General features: G+C 35.6%; 2 protein-coding genes across 3 annotated transcripts; both read right to left on the bottom strand.

Moving 5' to 3' along the window:
- Window positions 1-1,625: 1,625 nt before the first annotated feature.
- LOC141610770 (fasciclin-like arabinogalactan protein 7) lies at window positions 1,626-3,893 on the bottom strand. 2 transcript variants are annotated; one of them, XM_074429027.1, is made up of 3 exons: window positions 3,717-3,836; window positions 3,387-3,477; window positions 1,626-2,660 (listed from the first exon to the last, which is right to left on the bottom strand). In XM_074429027.1, the coding sequence occupies exon 3, from the start codon at window positions 2,585-2,587 to the stop codon at window positions 1,820-1,822; it is 768 nt and encodes a 255-aa protein (XP_074285128.1). In that variant the 5' UTR covers window positions 2,588-2,660; window positions 3,387-3,477; window positions 3,717-3,836; the 3' UTR covers window positions 1,626-1,819. The 2 variants fall into 2 exon arrangements, with proteins under 2 accessions (XP_074285128.1, XP_074285127.1); XM_074429026.1 differs by lacking the exon at window positions 3,387-3,477 and having other exon boundaries at window positions 3,717-3,893.
- Window positions 3,894-7,053: 3,160 nt separating this feature from the next.
- On the bottom strand, window positions 7,054-11,229 carry LOC141610762 (rho GDP-dissociation inhibitor 1-like). The gene is made up of 5 exons (XM_074429017.1): window positions 10,493-11,229; window positions 10,233-10,299; window positions 7,971-8,189; window positions 7,770-7,894; window positions 7,054-7,475 (listed from the first exon to the last, which is right to left on the bottom strand). The coding sequence occupies exons 1-5, from the start codon at window positions 10,685-10,687 to the stop codon at window positions 7,398-7,400; spliced, it is 684 nt and encodes a 227-aa protein (XP_074285118.1). The 5' UTR covers window positions 10,688-11,229; the 3' UTR covers window positions 7,054-7,397.
- Window positions 11,230-12,056: the final 827 nt, after the last annotated feature.

Below are 12,056 nucleotides of genomic sequence, written 5' to 3'. Positions count from 1 at the left end.
AACTTTAGACCTGTTGTTCATAGTATTTACGTTTTAACCACTAGATTAAAACCGCTTTGATTCTCCTTTCTCGAATTGTCGATACTTAAAAGTTTGTTGGTTGTAAAGTTGGTTTCAAGAGCACAATCTTTTGTAGTTGTGTCTAGATGCATAGAAAGCTTATCACAAATTCTTATTTCAGACGGATACTTTTCGTCTTATTTGTCAGACGGATAAAACGTTGTCATTTTTTAAGAAAATGTAACCAATTAATTCACAAAATGTTATGACTAGAAGTGTCATTTTTTACCCTGAAAATTATGTGAACAATAATGGTAACATGTTATCAGAAAATAACAACATTTTATTGTAAAATGATGATATGTTACCCGTCTTATTTCAGACTAAAAGTAATGGTCTTAAGAAAAACGGACTGCTTATGCAAATAATGACCTAAATAGCATGAAAGTTTCATCAAAGCAAGCAACTTGATGAGCACAAAAGAGCACCCTAACTAACTGAAATGTGGTCCTTAACCATGATCTATTACAGCTTGTACTTCCACTTCAAGATTACAATTTACAAACAAATTAGCTGTTAATTACGCTACCAAATATTGATACTAGTAATAATTATATCACCAACATTTCATGATATTAAACATAGGTAGTTAAATTAGCTGATAAGGTTCGGTTTTCACCTTATTTCGTAGATTAAAAGTTGGTTGTAATTAGATCTGGTAAAACTGACCTGATCTGAATAACTCGATCAGATTTGACCCGCGCCCGAGTTGAAGACTTGAATCTGATCAGAAATCCGAATTGACCCTACCCTATTCAAAACGAAAGTTGGTTGTAACTAGATCTGACAAAACTGACCTGATTGGAATAACCCGATCAGATCTGACCCGCACCCGAGTTGAAGACCTGAATCTGACCAGAAATCCGAATTGACCCTACCCTATTCAAAACGAAAGTTGGTTGTAACTAGATCTGACAAAACTGACCTGATTGGAATAACCCGATCAGATCTGACCCGCATTCGAGTTGAAGACCTGAATCTGACCAGAAATCCGAATTGACCCTACCCTATTCAAAACGACTCGAATGTTTATTATCACATATTAGTCGTTATTCCCAAATAACTTCATAACCACCCACCTGAAAATGACCCGAACCTGAAATAAACAAATCTTATCCGAATTTTTGCAAACCCAAACAGCCTGAACCTAAATTGACCCGACCAAACCTGACCGAATTAACCTGTTTGCCAGGTCTAATTGTAACCGAATCAAAAAACCAAAATATAACAATGGTGCGTCTATTAAGATTCAAAGCAAAGAAAGCCATGAGAAACGCCATCGTAGAAACAGGAAAGCAAATTCTCGTGTAAAACCACCTTACTCAAGAATTCGTGTGAACCACGTATCAGTTGAATTGCGTACCTCCGCAAGACCGTAACATGAGTTAGGGACACTGGTTTTACATAAAACCGTTTTACACCAGACTAATTGAACCTAAAACGGGAATGCTGTCACAATTTACGCGCGTTACGACAATTATGACTAATAATCCTATTTAATTCCATGAATTCTTACAACATGAGGAAAAAAATATTATGTCCAACCAGAAAACAGATCAAAGGAATAATGAACTGTCCACATGGACAATGCATTCAAGTAAATCTCATCTTCACATAGACTTTTCTCAATAGTCAATTACAATACCACAGACAGATTAAGGAGAAAAAAAAAAGTAAAAGAATTATAAAACAAATCAAACAAATAAATGGGTTAAAATACCCATTTCAGATTTAACTTAATTCACCAGTACTTGAAATCCTAGCTCAAAAAGACGAAAATCGTTCCTGACAATGCCAAAACCAAGCTAGCCAAAACCCGACATGATGCAGATGAGTCCTTAGCAGCCGAGGGTCCTTTCCCGGCCTTGGTATCTTCAGACGGAGCGTCTGCAGCTGGTGCAGTTGCCTCAGGAGCTGGTGCAGGTGCGGCAGTGGGTGGGATATCAGTTCCAAAGATTGCTTCAGGCAGGAGTACCTTGTCGACTTGGTAAATACCGACAGGTGCAGTCGACCAAACACTGCTACTAATCTTGGTGTCGCTCCATCCACTAGTCATGTGGATCGTTCCCATCTTATCCGTGATATTCAAGGAGTAATCACCTCCGGCAAAAGATGGGACCGGCCCCACATCACTTAGGTTCTTGAAATCGGCAAGGGAGTAATAATGTGGTAAGGCGTGGAACAGGCAGAGTTTTTTAAGCTGGTCTTCGGTTAGGTTTGACAGGGAGGGCTTTTTTAGGGAAGCGAAAGCGCTGTCTTTTGGTACGAAGAGGGTTAGACCTTCCTCGGTGTCATTGGCTTGGCTTTGTAAGGTTTCGATGACTTTGGTTGACTGAAGGTAGCCTAAGAAGGTGTGGAAAGGACCGGCAACACTTAGCAACTCGGTGATGTTTGCGTAGTGTGGAGCTGGAGCCGGAGCTGGGGATGATATTGGTGCTGCAACTTTACCTTTCTTTTGAGCATTACACAAAGAACAGCTCAAAATTAACAAAGTAGCGGCTGCTAACATAAAATTTACGCTCTTCATGGTTTTTTTTCGGGAAAACAGATGCTGCTGAGAAAGTTTTTTTTTATAGATTTACTGAAATGTCTCCGAATTCCTGCAATTTACCCAAAACCCATCAAAGATTAGCACTTTAGCAGTCGGATTTCGCAACAAATATCACTCAGAAGTAATCCAGTCATGGCAGACGATTCTTAATTCGTCAAAATGTCGAAAAAATCAACCTTTGGACAAAACCAGTAGCAAATTGTTCAATTACAGCATGTACAAACAACAGATCTTACCATAAATGGAACATTTAAACACCAAGAAAAATCAGACCAAACAATAATAACTGTATTATTAATTATAACAAAAGAATGTAATTAACCATTTACACATTAGTTGCTAAATGTTTTGGTTCACTAAAAAGATGACAGTCATAAAATAAGACGGTTTTACATTGATATTTGTTAAAACGGATACTAATTATATAAACCATAACCCACAACAGTTAAAAGATGACAGTCATCAAATAAGACGGTTTTACATTGATATTGTGTAAAACGGATACTAACTGTATAGGAGTAAAACCTAACCCAAAACAGTTAAAAACCAGTTACAATAAAGATCTGTCTTACAATATACTTGTGTAAGACCGCCTTAACACGTATTTGTGATAAAGTTAAGATCTTTTACACAAATTTAGATTTGACTAATTCCATAATGCAAGTTTCACTCTAATTTACTAATTACTCACTAAAATTCACAGATTTACTAAAGAACTAAACACAATAAAGCTGCATAAAAAGATCCAAACCCGCCATTCTGATCATTTGTTTACCTTTGACTAAAATACTCCTCGTAAACCATTATAATATCCTTCAAAGTAAGGATCTTTATCCAAATTTTCACCAACTTCAATGCAAACGGATCTATTAAATACAAATAATGAAATATTTAACTAAAAAGTTAGTTACTATAATAAAACCGTTTTACACAAGAATTCGTAGTTTCAATATTATGTAAGCAATACAATGTACATCCAGATCTAGCTCAGCTCATTCAAACACAAATAATTACAATTTTTAAGAAAAACCCATTTGCATAAGTATAGATCTTAAGCTAAAAATGCATTAAATTATCAAAAATATTAGAAAAATATTGGACTAACCTGAGAAGAAGGAATTCAGAGAAGAAGAAGAAAAAAAGAAGGAGTGTGAGGGAGTGACAGAAGTGCAGAAGAAGGCTAAAAATGTGAGAGTATTTAAAGAGTGAGTTTATTAAGCTGTGTTAAAAGCTTACACAAGGTGATTGTGAGCTGTTTTTAGTGATTATTATTGTTTATAATAAGATTGGGTTGGTGCAAATTTGTATGGTTATACTCTAAGAAAAGAAAAACAAATTTGTAGTTGACGGGATTTGAACCCGGATCCAGTATTATCTCATGTAACTTTATTATGGTTAAAACCGTAATAAAAGAAAAGCAATATTGTACTATTTTGAATTCTTTATAATATTTTTTAAACGATGAGGGTAGCATGCAAATCACGTATATTAGGTTAAAGATGATAATGGAAGTCTATAAAACGTATATAATCTCATGTAATATCGATAAGATTAATCTTGAAAAAATTTGAGCCTGAGGCCCATATAAACTAGTACTAGACTATAACCTTGTGGAATTGCGGTCTTTATTAGGATATTGGTTTTATTTATCGGTAGGGTTTTGATATCTTTGGTTTCCATGCGGTATTGATTGAAAATACCGATCATTCTATTGATATCAACAACACAATTATCTTTTATGAATTCTCCCCTCTATAATCTTAACAGTCTTTATAATTATTATTAATACTCCGTTTTCATTCATCTGAATTTCTTTTAGTTAAATCGAAGGAAGTATGAAATTAGGTCTTTTATAAAACGTACTATTATAAATTTATAATAAGGTTTATAACGATGTTGTATTAACTATCAAGTACTATGTATGAAAGAGATTGTGATATTGGTGACATTTGGTCTACTAAAATGGATTGTGTTATCTTTTAAAAATGTACAACTTATATACTTTTGACCGGTATAACTATTGTAATTAGCACAATTTAAGAAATGTATTAGCTCGTTCAATCTAAGTGTGTTTAATGTTTTCCCATCTTTACTCTCTCCATTTCACCATCTTAGAACGTGTATGTTAAAGATACATTGTAATAGTTAAATGGATGCTTAATTTCTAACTTTGCAACAGGAAAAAAAAAATTCAAACCAAACCCTGCGAAAATAAAAGCTTTTAATTTGAGGCATGTTCCTCCGGGAAACTTGAAACTTATTCAAATCTTTACAAAAATGAAAACTTGCAAGATTGTTAATGATAGTCCCTCCGACGAGGTTTTTTTTTTCTATAAGAGATACAAATAAATGTTATAGAGACTCGTTTTTACTAACTTATTCTATTATAAGGTAAATAAAGTCGTAAGTTATTATAAAACGGCCATACGACGATAAATTTGAAAATATGTGAATTAATAAAATGTGATATACTAATTCAGTCAATTGCATTGGCGTGTTTCATGGTAAGAAGGGATCTAGAAAGTGCTCTTTGTCGGGTAGGATTTCTAAATCACCCTCCCACCCTTGTTAATTGCATATATGTATATTTGTATGATTTGTATCGTATCATTGGTATGTCATGCTATTGCCTCTTAAAGTCTTAAGCTTCCTAAATTCTTATTTCAGATGCTCTTCAATTAAGATTTACTCACAATCGATTTTAATAATGTTAAAATAAAAAAAAAAATTGTGAGAGATCTTAATTTCCGTCTTAAGCGAGACTTAGGCCTTGTTTTTTGGACATAATTTCAGCTTATTTCAGTTCAGATTAGCTCTATTCAGTTCGTTTCAGTTCAGCTTCATTCAGTTCAGCTTCGTTCAATTCAGTTCAACTTTTTTCTTCACAAATTAACTCGTACTTCAGTTCAATTCAGTTCCATTAAGTCCAGTTCCATTAAATTCAGACAGTTTCAGTCTAAAAGAACATGACTTAAATCTCCCTTAAAACAGCACCATCCATTCTTAACTCTTAAACTTAAAGTAAGCGTCTTGCTTGTGACGGGCTAATCCCGTCACAAGCTGAAGACCTCTCACAAAAAGGGAGATGGGACAAGGTGGGGCACTCCCATGTGCTTCCCCATTCACCTCTCATGGGTATTTTGTGAGAGAAAATGGTATCCGTCACAAGCTTGTGACGGATATCGCCGTCTTCAATGAGATTTTGTGAAACTTAAAACAGTTTATATACATACCACTTGTGTAAATACGTATAATAAATTTGTGGTAGTAGGTAAAATGAAGAGTAGGAGAATATAATAATAACGGAATGCTAAAAAGTCTAGAAAGGAAAAGAGCAAATAATTAGTTGGAAATGGGGGAATGCGTAGAGTAGGACCAACTTAATCATTTGGTTCTTCTGTTTACGGTTGTCGGCGGCATTTCTTCTTAAGTTTGCTCTTACTAAAAGCCAACCATTTTTGGCATTTGCATGTGTCATTCGGTTGCGATATCGGTAATTATTACGTGAGACGGTTTTACATTATGAAACGGTCTTATTAAGTAAAAGACGACTCATTTATTAGTGTTAAATGGAAACACATTTAATAAAGCTGGACAATTTTACAGTGTGAAACCGACTCATATTGTTTCTTAAGATTTCTTGTAGTAAAAGTCAATCATTTTTGGCAATTGTATATGTCATTTGATTGTGAAATATATGTAGAGTATAATGTGTAGGCAAATATTTATGAATTTATGAATATTATGATATTGCTAACGTATTATTTTGAACTTTGAAGCTATGATTTAATGGTTGTGTCCATTTCAATATGTTTGTTGGTTCTCAAACATCATTGATCGTCATGTTTGAATTTGGTATAATCTTCGATATGACATGATCATGATGATTCGATGTGTATCTGAACTGCCCTCTAACAGAAAACTCGTTTTTGATTTGATCGTTCATCTAAATAAATTGACAATAACACAACCAAAACTAATTTGAACCAAAATGACCCGTTTGCCAGAATCTTACGCACTTGCGACATTCAATTAAACGATCATCATTTTACTAGTTGATCGGGGGAGGGCAATATCACCCTCCCCTAATGTTGCTTTCCCGGGCATCAACCAAATTACCAATCGTCCAAATCGTCATTATCTTCCAATTGTATCATCGTATGTCGGTGCTTACATGGCGCATGGCAACAATCTTCATTCTATTTTTTTTTTCATATATATTCGATTTTGAAAACATGAAACGCTAAAACTTTAGCCATTATTCTTTCCAAATACATTCGGAGTTGGCAAGAAAAATGTACCACCAAATGGAAAAACGTAGTCGGGATGTATTCCCACAAAATAGGTAAATATTAATTCCCGCGAAATAAAAATACATAGATCTTCTGCGTTTCTAATCGCAGAATTCTATAACGGATACATGCAAAACTCTCGCACACAAGATTCCAAGGCTGTCTTACAATAAATAGAGAGAAATCAACTCAATAATCGAGACAAAGTCGAGCTCAAGCGACTGAGCTATTTCCCTTTGTAAACTCGAGCTCAGATATTCAAGTCTGAAGTCGAAGATGCAACAATGGCTCTATAACATGTTTTTCGGTTTAATTTCCCTTAAAAGGGAACACAAGCAAAGAAATCACCAAGTAATAACATGAGTAAGACAAAGAAAACCTATGTTCAACTTTGTAACAAAAAAAAAAGAGCTTTCACGGAGAGCGAAAAGAGCACAGACGAATTTGCAGGTAATTTTGGAGATGATACTGTCATTTGACGGCAAACTGCTTCATTATGTAGTTAGCCAATCTTTACGAATGTCAAAGGTGTAATTAATCTCCAAATAACACTTTTTATCGTCGTCAAGAAACTGCAATATAGACCAAAAAAGTATCATTATTAGTTCACATCACAATATGATTTACGTATTTGAATGGAATTACCCGAGTTTGAACTTTGAATATAGCACGGCTTCACTAGCAAAATAAAGTGATGAACAATGTATCACTAAATCGGAAATATTTTTTATTTCATTTTAAAAACCTTGTTTTTTATAAACTTTTAACTATTGTATATTTTGAGAAAATCAGATAAAATCAAAACGATATAAAAGAGATAGAGGTGTATAGCTTATTAACTTTGAGACGATTGAAATGAGACGAACCTTGGTTCTTGCAGTGTATGATCCTCGGGCAAAATAGCCAGACGGGGTGGTTTCTTCGGGCATCTCATGTGTGTAGGGCTCTGCCTGGGGACTAAAGGTACCAAGCATCTCCTTCGTGCTATCCACTGTACACGACCTCAGTAAGAACTACATATAATCTGACCATAAATTTTAAACTAATCGACATGAACTGCATTTTACCTTTCATGCCGGTTTTCCACACGGTGTTGTTGTACTTGAGTCCTACTACAATGTTGTTGTTAACCAAGAAAGTAAATCTCAACTTGTAGCGGCTACCTTCCTTCAATGTAAACCATGGTCCATTTGGTTTCCCGTCCTCCGGAATTAGCAGGAGAATGTCGGGCCTGTCTTGAGAGACGATTGCAAGGCTTAGGATCTTTACCTCTGGTTCTAGAGCTTCTGCAGCAAACAAGTACTGAAATGTTACGCCACTGCACGTTTACAGCTAGTAGACCTGACAAGCACTGAAATGGTGCGACTACACTTTTTAACGGATTTGAGTTAGTTCATGCACGGGTTAGTTTGGGTATTTTTGAAGTTGGTGGTTACAAATTGGGTCGTTTCCGTATTTGTTTGAAATCAGTCCTTTCAGTTTTGGTGCTACATTAGGTTGCTCTTTTGGGGATAGGGACACACCATGTGATATATTCACACAATCGGACGTCCGTCACATCCAATGACATAACATGTCTCATATCTCACCACAGAAATTGGTTTAACAGATTGCATTACGATAAAAAAATAGAAATAGCAATTAGCAACCATAGTCTTCCGACTCTTCCCCATCAATTTCACTAAAAGATAAAGCAATCAGATTACTTAAATATTCCACATAGTAAAGCAAGTCACGATAAATAAGCTCTTGTGTGGCATGAGCTATATTTCGAGATAATCATTATGTTTGCACTAAAACCTATGAGAGTAACAATTGTATTCGGTATGATTGTATGACCATGAGTTACATGCCACGTTGCACATTATCTATTGGAGCAGTAGCTTCACTGCAGTGGGCCTTGAGCATGACTGTGATACAATCACCCTAGTTTTCATGGCAGGACCCATCAATCCAAAGAAGCAATCAATAGGTGGATTTGCGATAAGTCACGAATGGAATCCAAAGAAATATCTTACGAGAAAATTTTATTTGCATAAAACTATCCCATGGTCCTATACTCCTATGTACAGACTAGTTGATCGCACAAATCATAAAGCCTGGTGGAAACAGGAAAACTCGAACATAGACCATAAATCAGTAGAAACGATTGAAAATGGCCAAGAGTAGACCCAAAACACTGAAATCCTGAATCAGACGTTAATGTTGGACATGTTGTACTGCAGGAGTGCAAACTGTGTGCTAAGAAATGATCAAACACAGGGTTTGGCTGGACATATCTGGGTTTAGCATGGGATAGGTCGCTTACAGACAAACGGGTTAGCTGGTTTAGGGCGGGTTAGCAGTCTACGGCCTAGTCTGAAAATTGATAGTCCATATATGCCTTTCTATCAAGCTGGGTCCAGTGGGTTGTCCAGCACGAAAACCTATGGTTAAACAACATTGGGCATCTGCACCTACCCTACCACCCGTACATGTACTGATTTCGTAAGCCGACTGTCCTTAAGCCCTGCAGTAGGTTAAGGTTCCTATTTTTTAAGATAGATCAAGACCTTCCGTAAGGCAGGGACATATTTTAATATTCTGGATGAAGCGACAAAATTATTCAGGATCAACACATTGGCGGTTCAGTAACGTGGTTTACATTAACTACAATCTGGCATGTTGCAAACCAGTACTTTTTAAAATGACATTCGGCACATCTTTGGGATCAACTAATAAACCATACAACTAAACGAGGAATATATAAATATTTGAATTGGTCTCATCGCCTAATACAAGACTCACTCTATGAAAGATGGTGGTTGTCAATTGTCATCTGTTACCCAAAAGGAACCTTTGTCTATTGAAACGAACACTTAAAATTAAAACAATGAAACAAGAACGCACGCGCTAATCACATTCGGCTAGCTTACTAAATAGGAGGTTAGGAATTAAATTTGTGCTAATGAGGCATAAATAATTATGTAGACCAAAAAGTAGTTGCACTTTTCGATAACATTCAACTATTATAAGAGAAAATTAGAACAATTCCAAGGAGAAACACATAAACAAGAACACAAATAATTAAACAATACCATTATACACACAATACATCAACCTCTTTTATACATTCATATTCTTAATAGAAACGGTTTGCAGATGCCAACTAACTTAACTAACTTAACCGGTAAAGTCATGAGGGTAATATAGCGGTATAACTTGGGACATCAACAATCAGCATCACATTCTCAAACTCTCATCATCCTATATTTCACATTTAACATCACAATACACCAAAAAATACTATACATTTTAATTAAGAAAGGATAATTAAATAGAGAAAGTACCTCCAAGTTCATTAAAATCAACAGATCCAAGAAGCTGTTCTTTCCACTTTCTCAAACTCTCATCATCCTACATTTCAAAATTAACATCAAATTCACCATATAAAAAACAAATGCCACTATAGGTCTCACTCGTTTCAAGTCATTTCCATACGTTTGTTCAAAATACGTAAAAGCAACCTCAACCAAACATATTTACGTATGAAAATCAGAAAATGACTTGAAACAACGAATAATTAACAATTTAGAAGAAAAAGGAAAACCTTGTCTTTTTCAAAGGTTTCTTTAAGAGTATATTGAGGACCCAAATCAAGTTTTCCTTCATAATCTTCATCTTCATGATCAGTTGTACAGAGAGAAACTTCACTCAATTGTCTCCCAATTCTTTCTGTTTCATTTTCTTCTATATTATTTGCTCCACTCTGCTCACCTACCTCTTTCTTCTCATCAAACCCCATTTTTTGTTCCTTCAACTAATCAAAACTCTACAAATTCACAAATTAATGCAAACCCAGATGATTAAATTAGTTCAATTGAAAACCCTTTTAAGGAATTCAATTAAAACCAACAAATTTTGATCTGGGTAGTTCAATTTAATTGAAGAACAGGAAATTGAAGAATGTAGCTTCAAGACCCAGAAAAAATACAAAGTTTTGGGACAAAGTAAAGCAAACCCAGATGATTAAATTGGTTGAATTGAAAACCCTTTTGAGGAATTCAATCAAAAGTGACAAAATTTGATCTGGGTAGTTTAGTTTGATTCAATTGAATTGAAGAAGAAAAAGGGGGAAGAATGTAGGTTAAATTGAAGTAATTGATTGCTGAAATTTAGGTGATGAAAGAAAAAAGTCAATGGAGAAATGGAGTTTTGTGGATTATTGTTGTTGTTGGGGAGAGTGATTAGAGAGAGGAATTGGAGAAGGGAGTTGAGGGAACAGAGAAGTGAAAGTGGTGGGAAAAAGGTTTTGTGCTGATCCGGAAGGATCGAGACAGAGAGTGTGAGAGAGATCGTGAGGAGCACTATCTTGGCAAATGATTGCCCGTTTGGTGATAGTAGTAGTTTCTCGATTGGTTTTGTATAAGACGGTTTTATTTGAGTATGGTTATAGCGACTATCAGTAAATTTACGTGATAATTAATCATGGTATGAGTTAAAGTTTCCCGAATTCCGGCTATACCATAATTTTACGGGTTAGTTTTTATGTTTGTCATATGAGTAGGGTTGTAGGGATGGATGGCAGCGGGTTCAGGATCCTATCCAAACTCTTTAGGTCTTATCCTAGTGGGTTGGGTATGAGTTCTCTTAATTTTGAACCCATATGGGTATAGGTCGGGGATCGGATTCTCAATTTTTCATAATTTTTTTTTTTTGTACACGATAAGAGAGGAAAACCCGAAAAATAAATAAACTAGCTAGAAATGACATGATACGCCAAGTAGATATTTGCACAAGATGGAACAAAGTGGAATGGAAGGAGCTTCAAGATGAATGATGCTTGTAGTTTAGACCTGTTAAACGAGTCAATCGGTCGGGTTCGGGTCGGATTATTTCGGGCCTATAAAGTTCGGGTCGGATTGGGTTGGGCGGGATTATTTCGGATTCAGGTCATTTTTGGGTCAACTATTAACAAGTTAGTTGTGGATAATAATTAGTTTGCAATAACAAATATTTTGGTCGGGTTATAGCAGGCCGAGTCAAGTTAAGATCTTGAGTTCGGGTATCGGGTCGGGTTCGGGTCAGGTTATTTGGGCAAGTCATTCGGGTCGGGTCAATCTTGCAAGGTCTACCCGATATTAGTTTATCGCATACCGACGGCCTCGAATGTC

The sequence above is a fragment of the Silene latifolia genome, chromosome 11 (assembly GCF_048544455.1).
Source record: "Silene latifolia isolate original U9 population chromosome 11, ASM4854445v1, whole genome shotgun sequence".
Classification (NCBI taxonomy): Eukaryota; Viridiplantae; Streptophyta; class Magnoliopsida; order Caryophyllales; family Caryophyllaceae; genus Silene; species Silene latifolia.
Note: the sequence above shows the minus strand (reverse complement) of the source record. Positions and strands in the feature narration are given on the sequence as shown.

Excerpts from the sequence above, each read along its gene's own strand:
- LOC141610770 (XM_074429026.1), bottom strand. The coding sequence starts at position 2,587 with ATGAAGAGCGTAAATTTTATGTTAGCAGCCGCTACTTTGTTAATTTTG.
- LOC141610762 (XM_074429017.1), bottom strand. The coding sequence starts at position 10,687 with ATGGGGTTTGATGAGAAGAAAGAGGTAGGTGAGCAGAGTGGAGCAAAT. Across the intron at positions 7,895-7,970 it reads GTGGAAAACCGGCATGAAAG|TGGATAGCACGAAGGAGATG; the intron begins GTAAAATGCAGT and ends GGTCGTGTACAG. Across the intron at positions 7,476-7,769 it reads CATACACTGCAAGAACCAAG|TTTCTTGACGACGATAAAAA; the intron begins GTTCGTCTCATT and ends TCTATATTGCAG.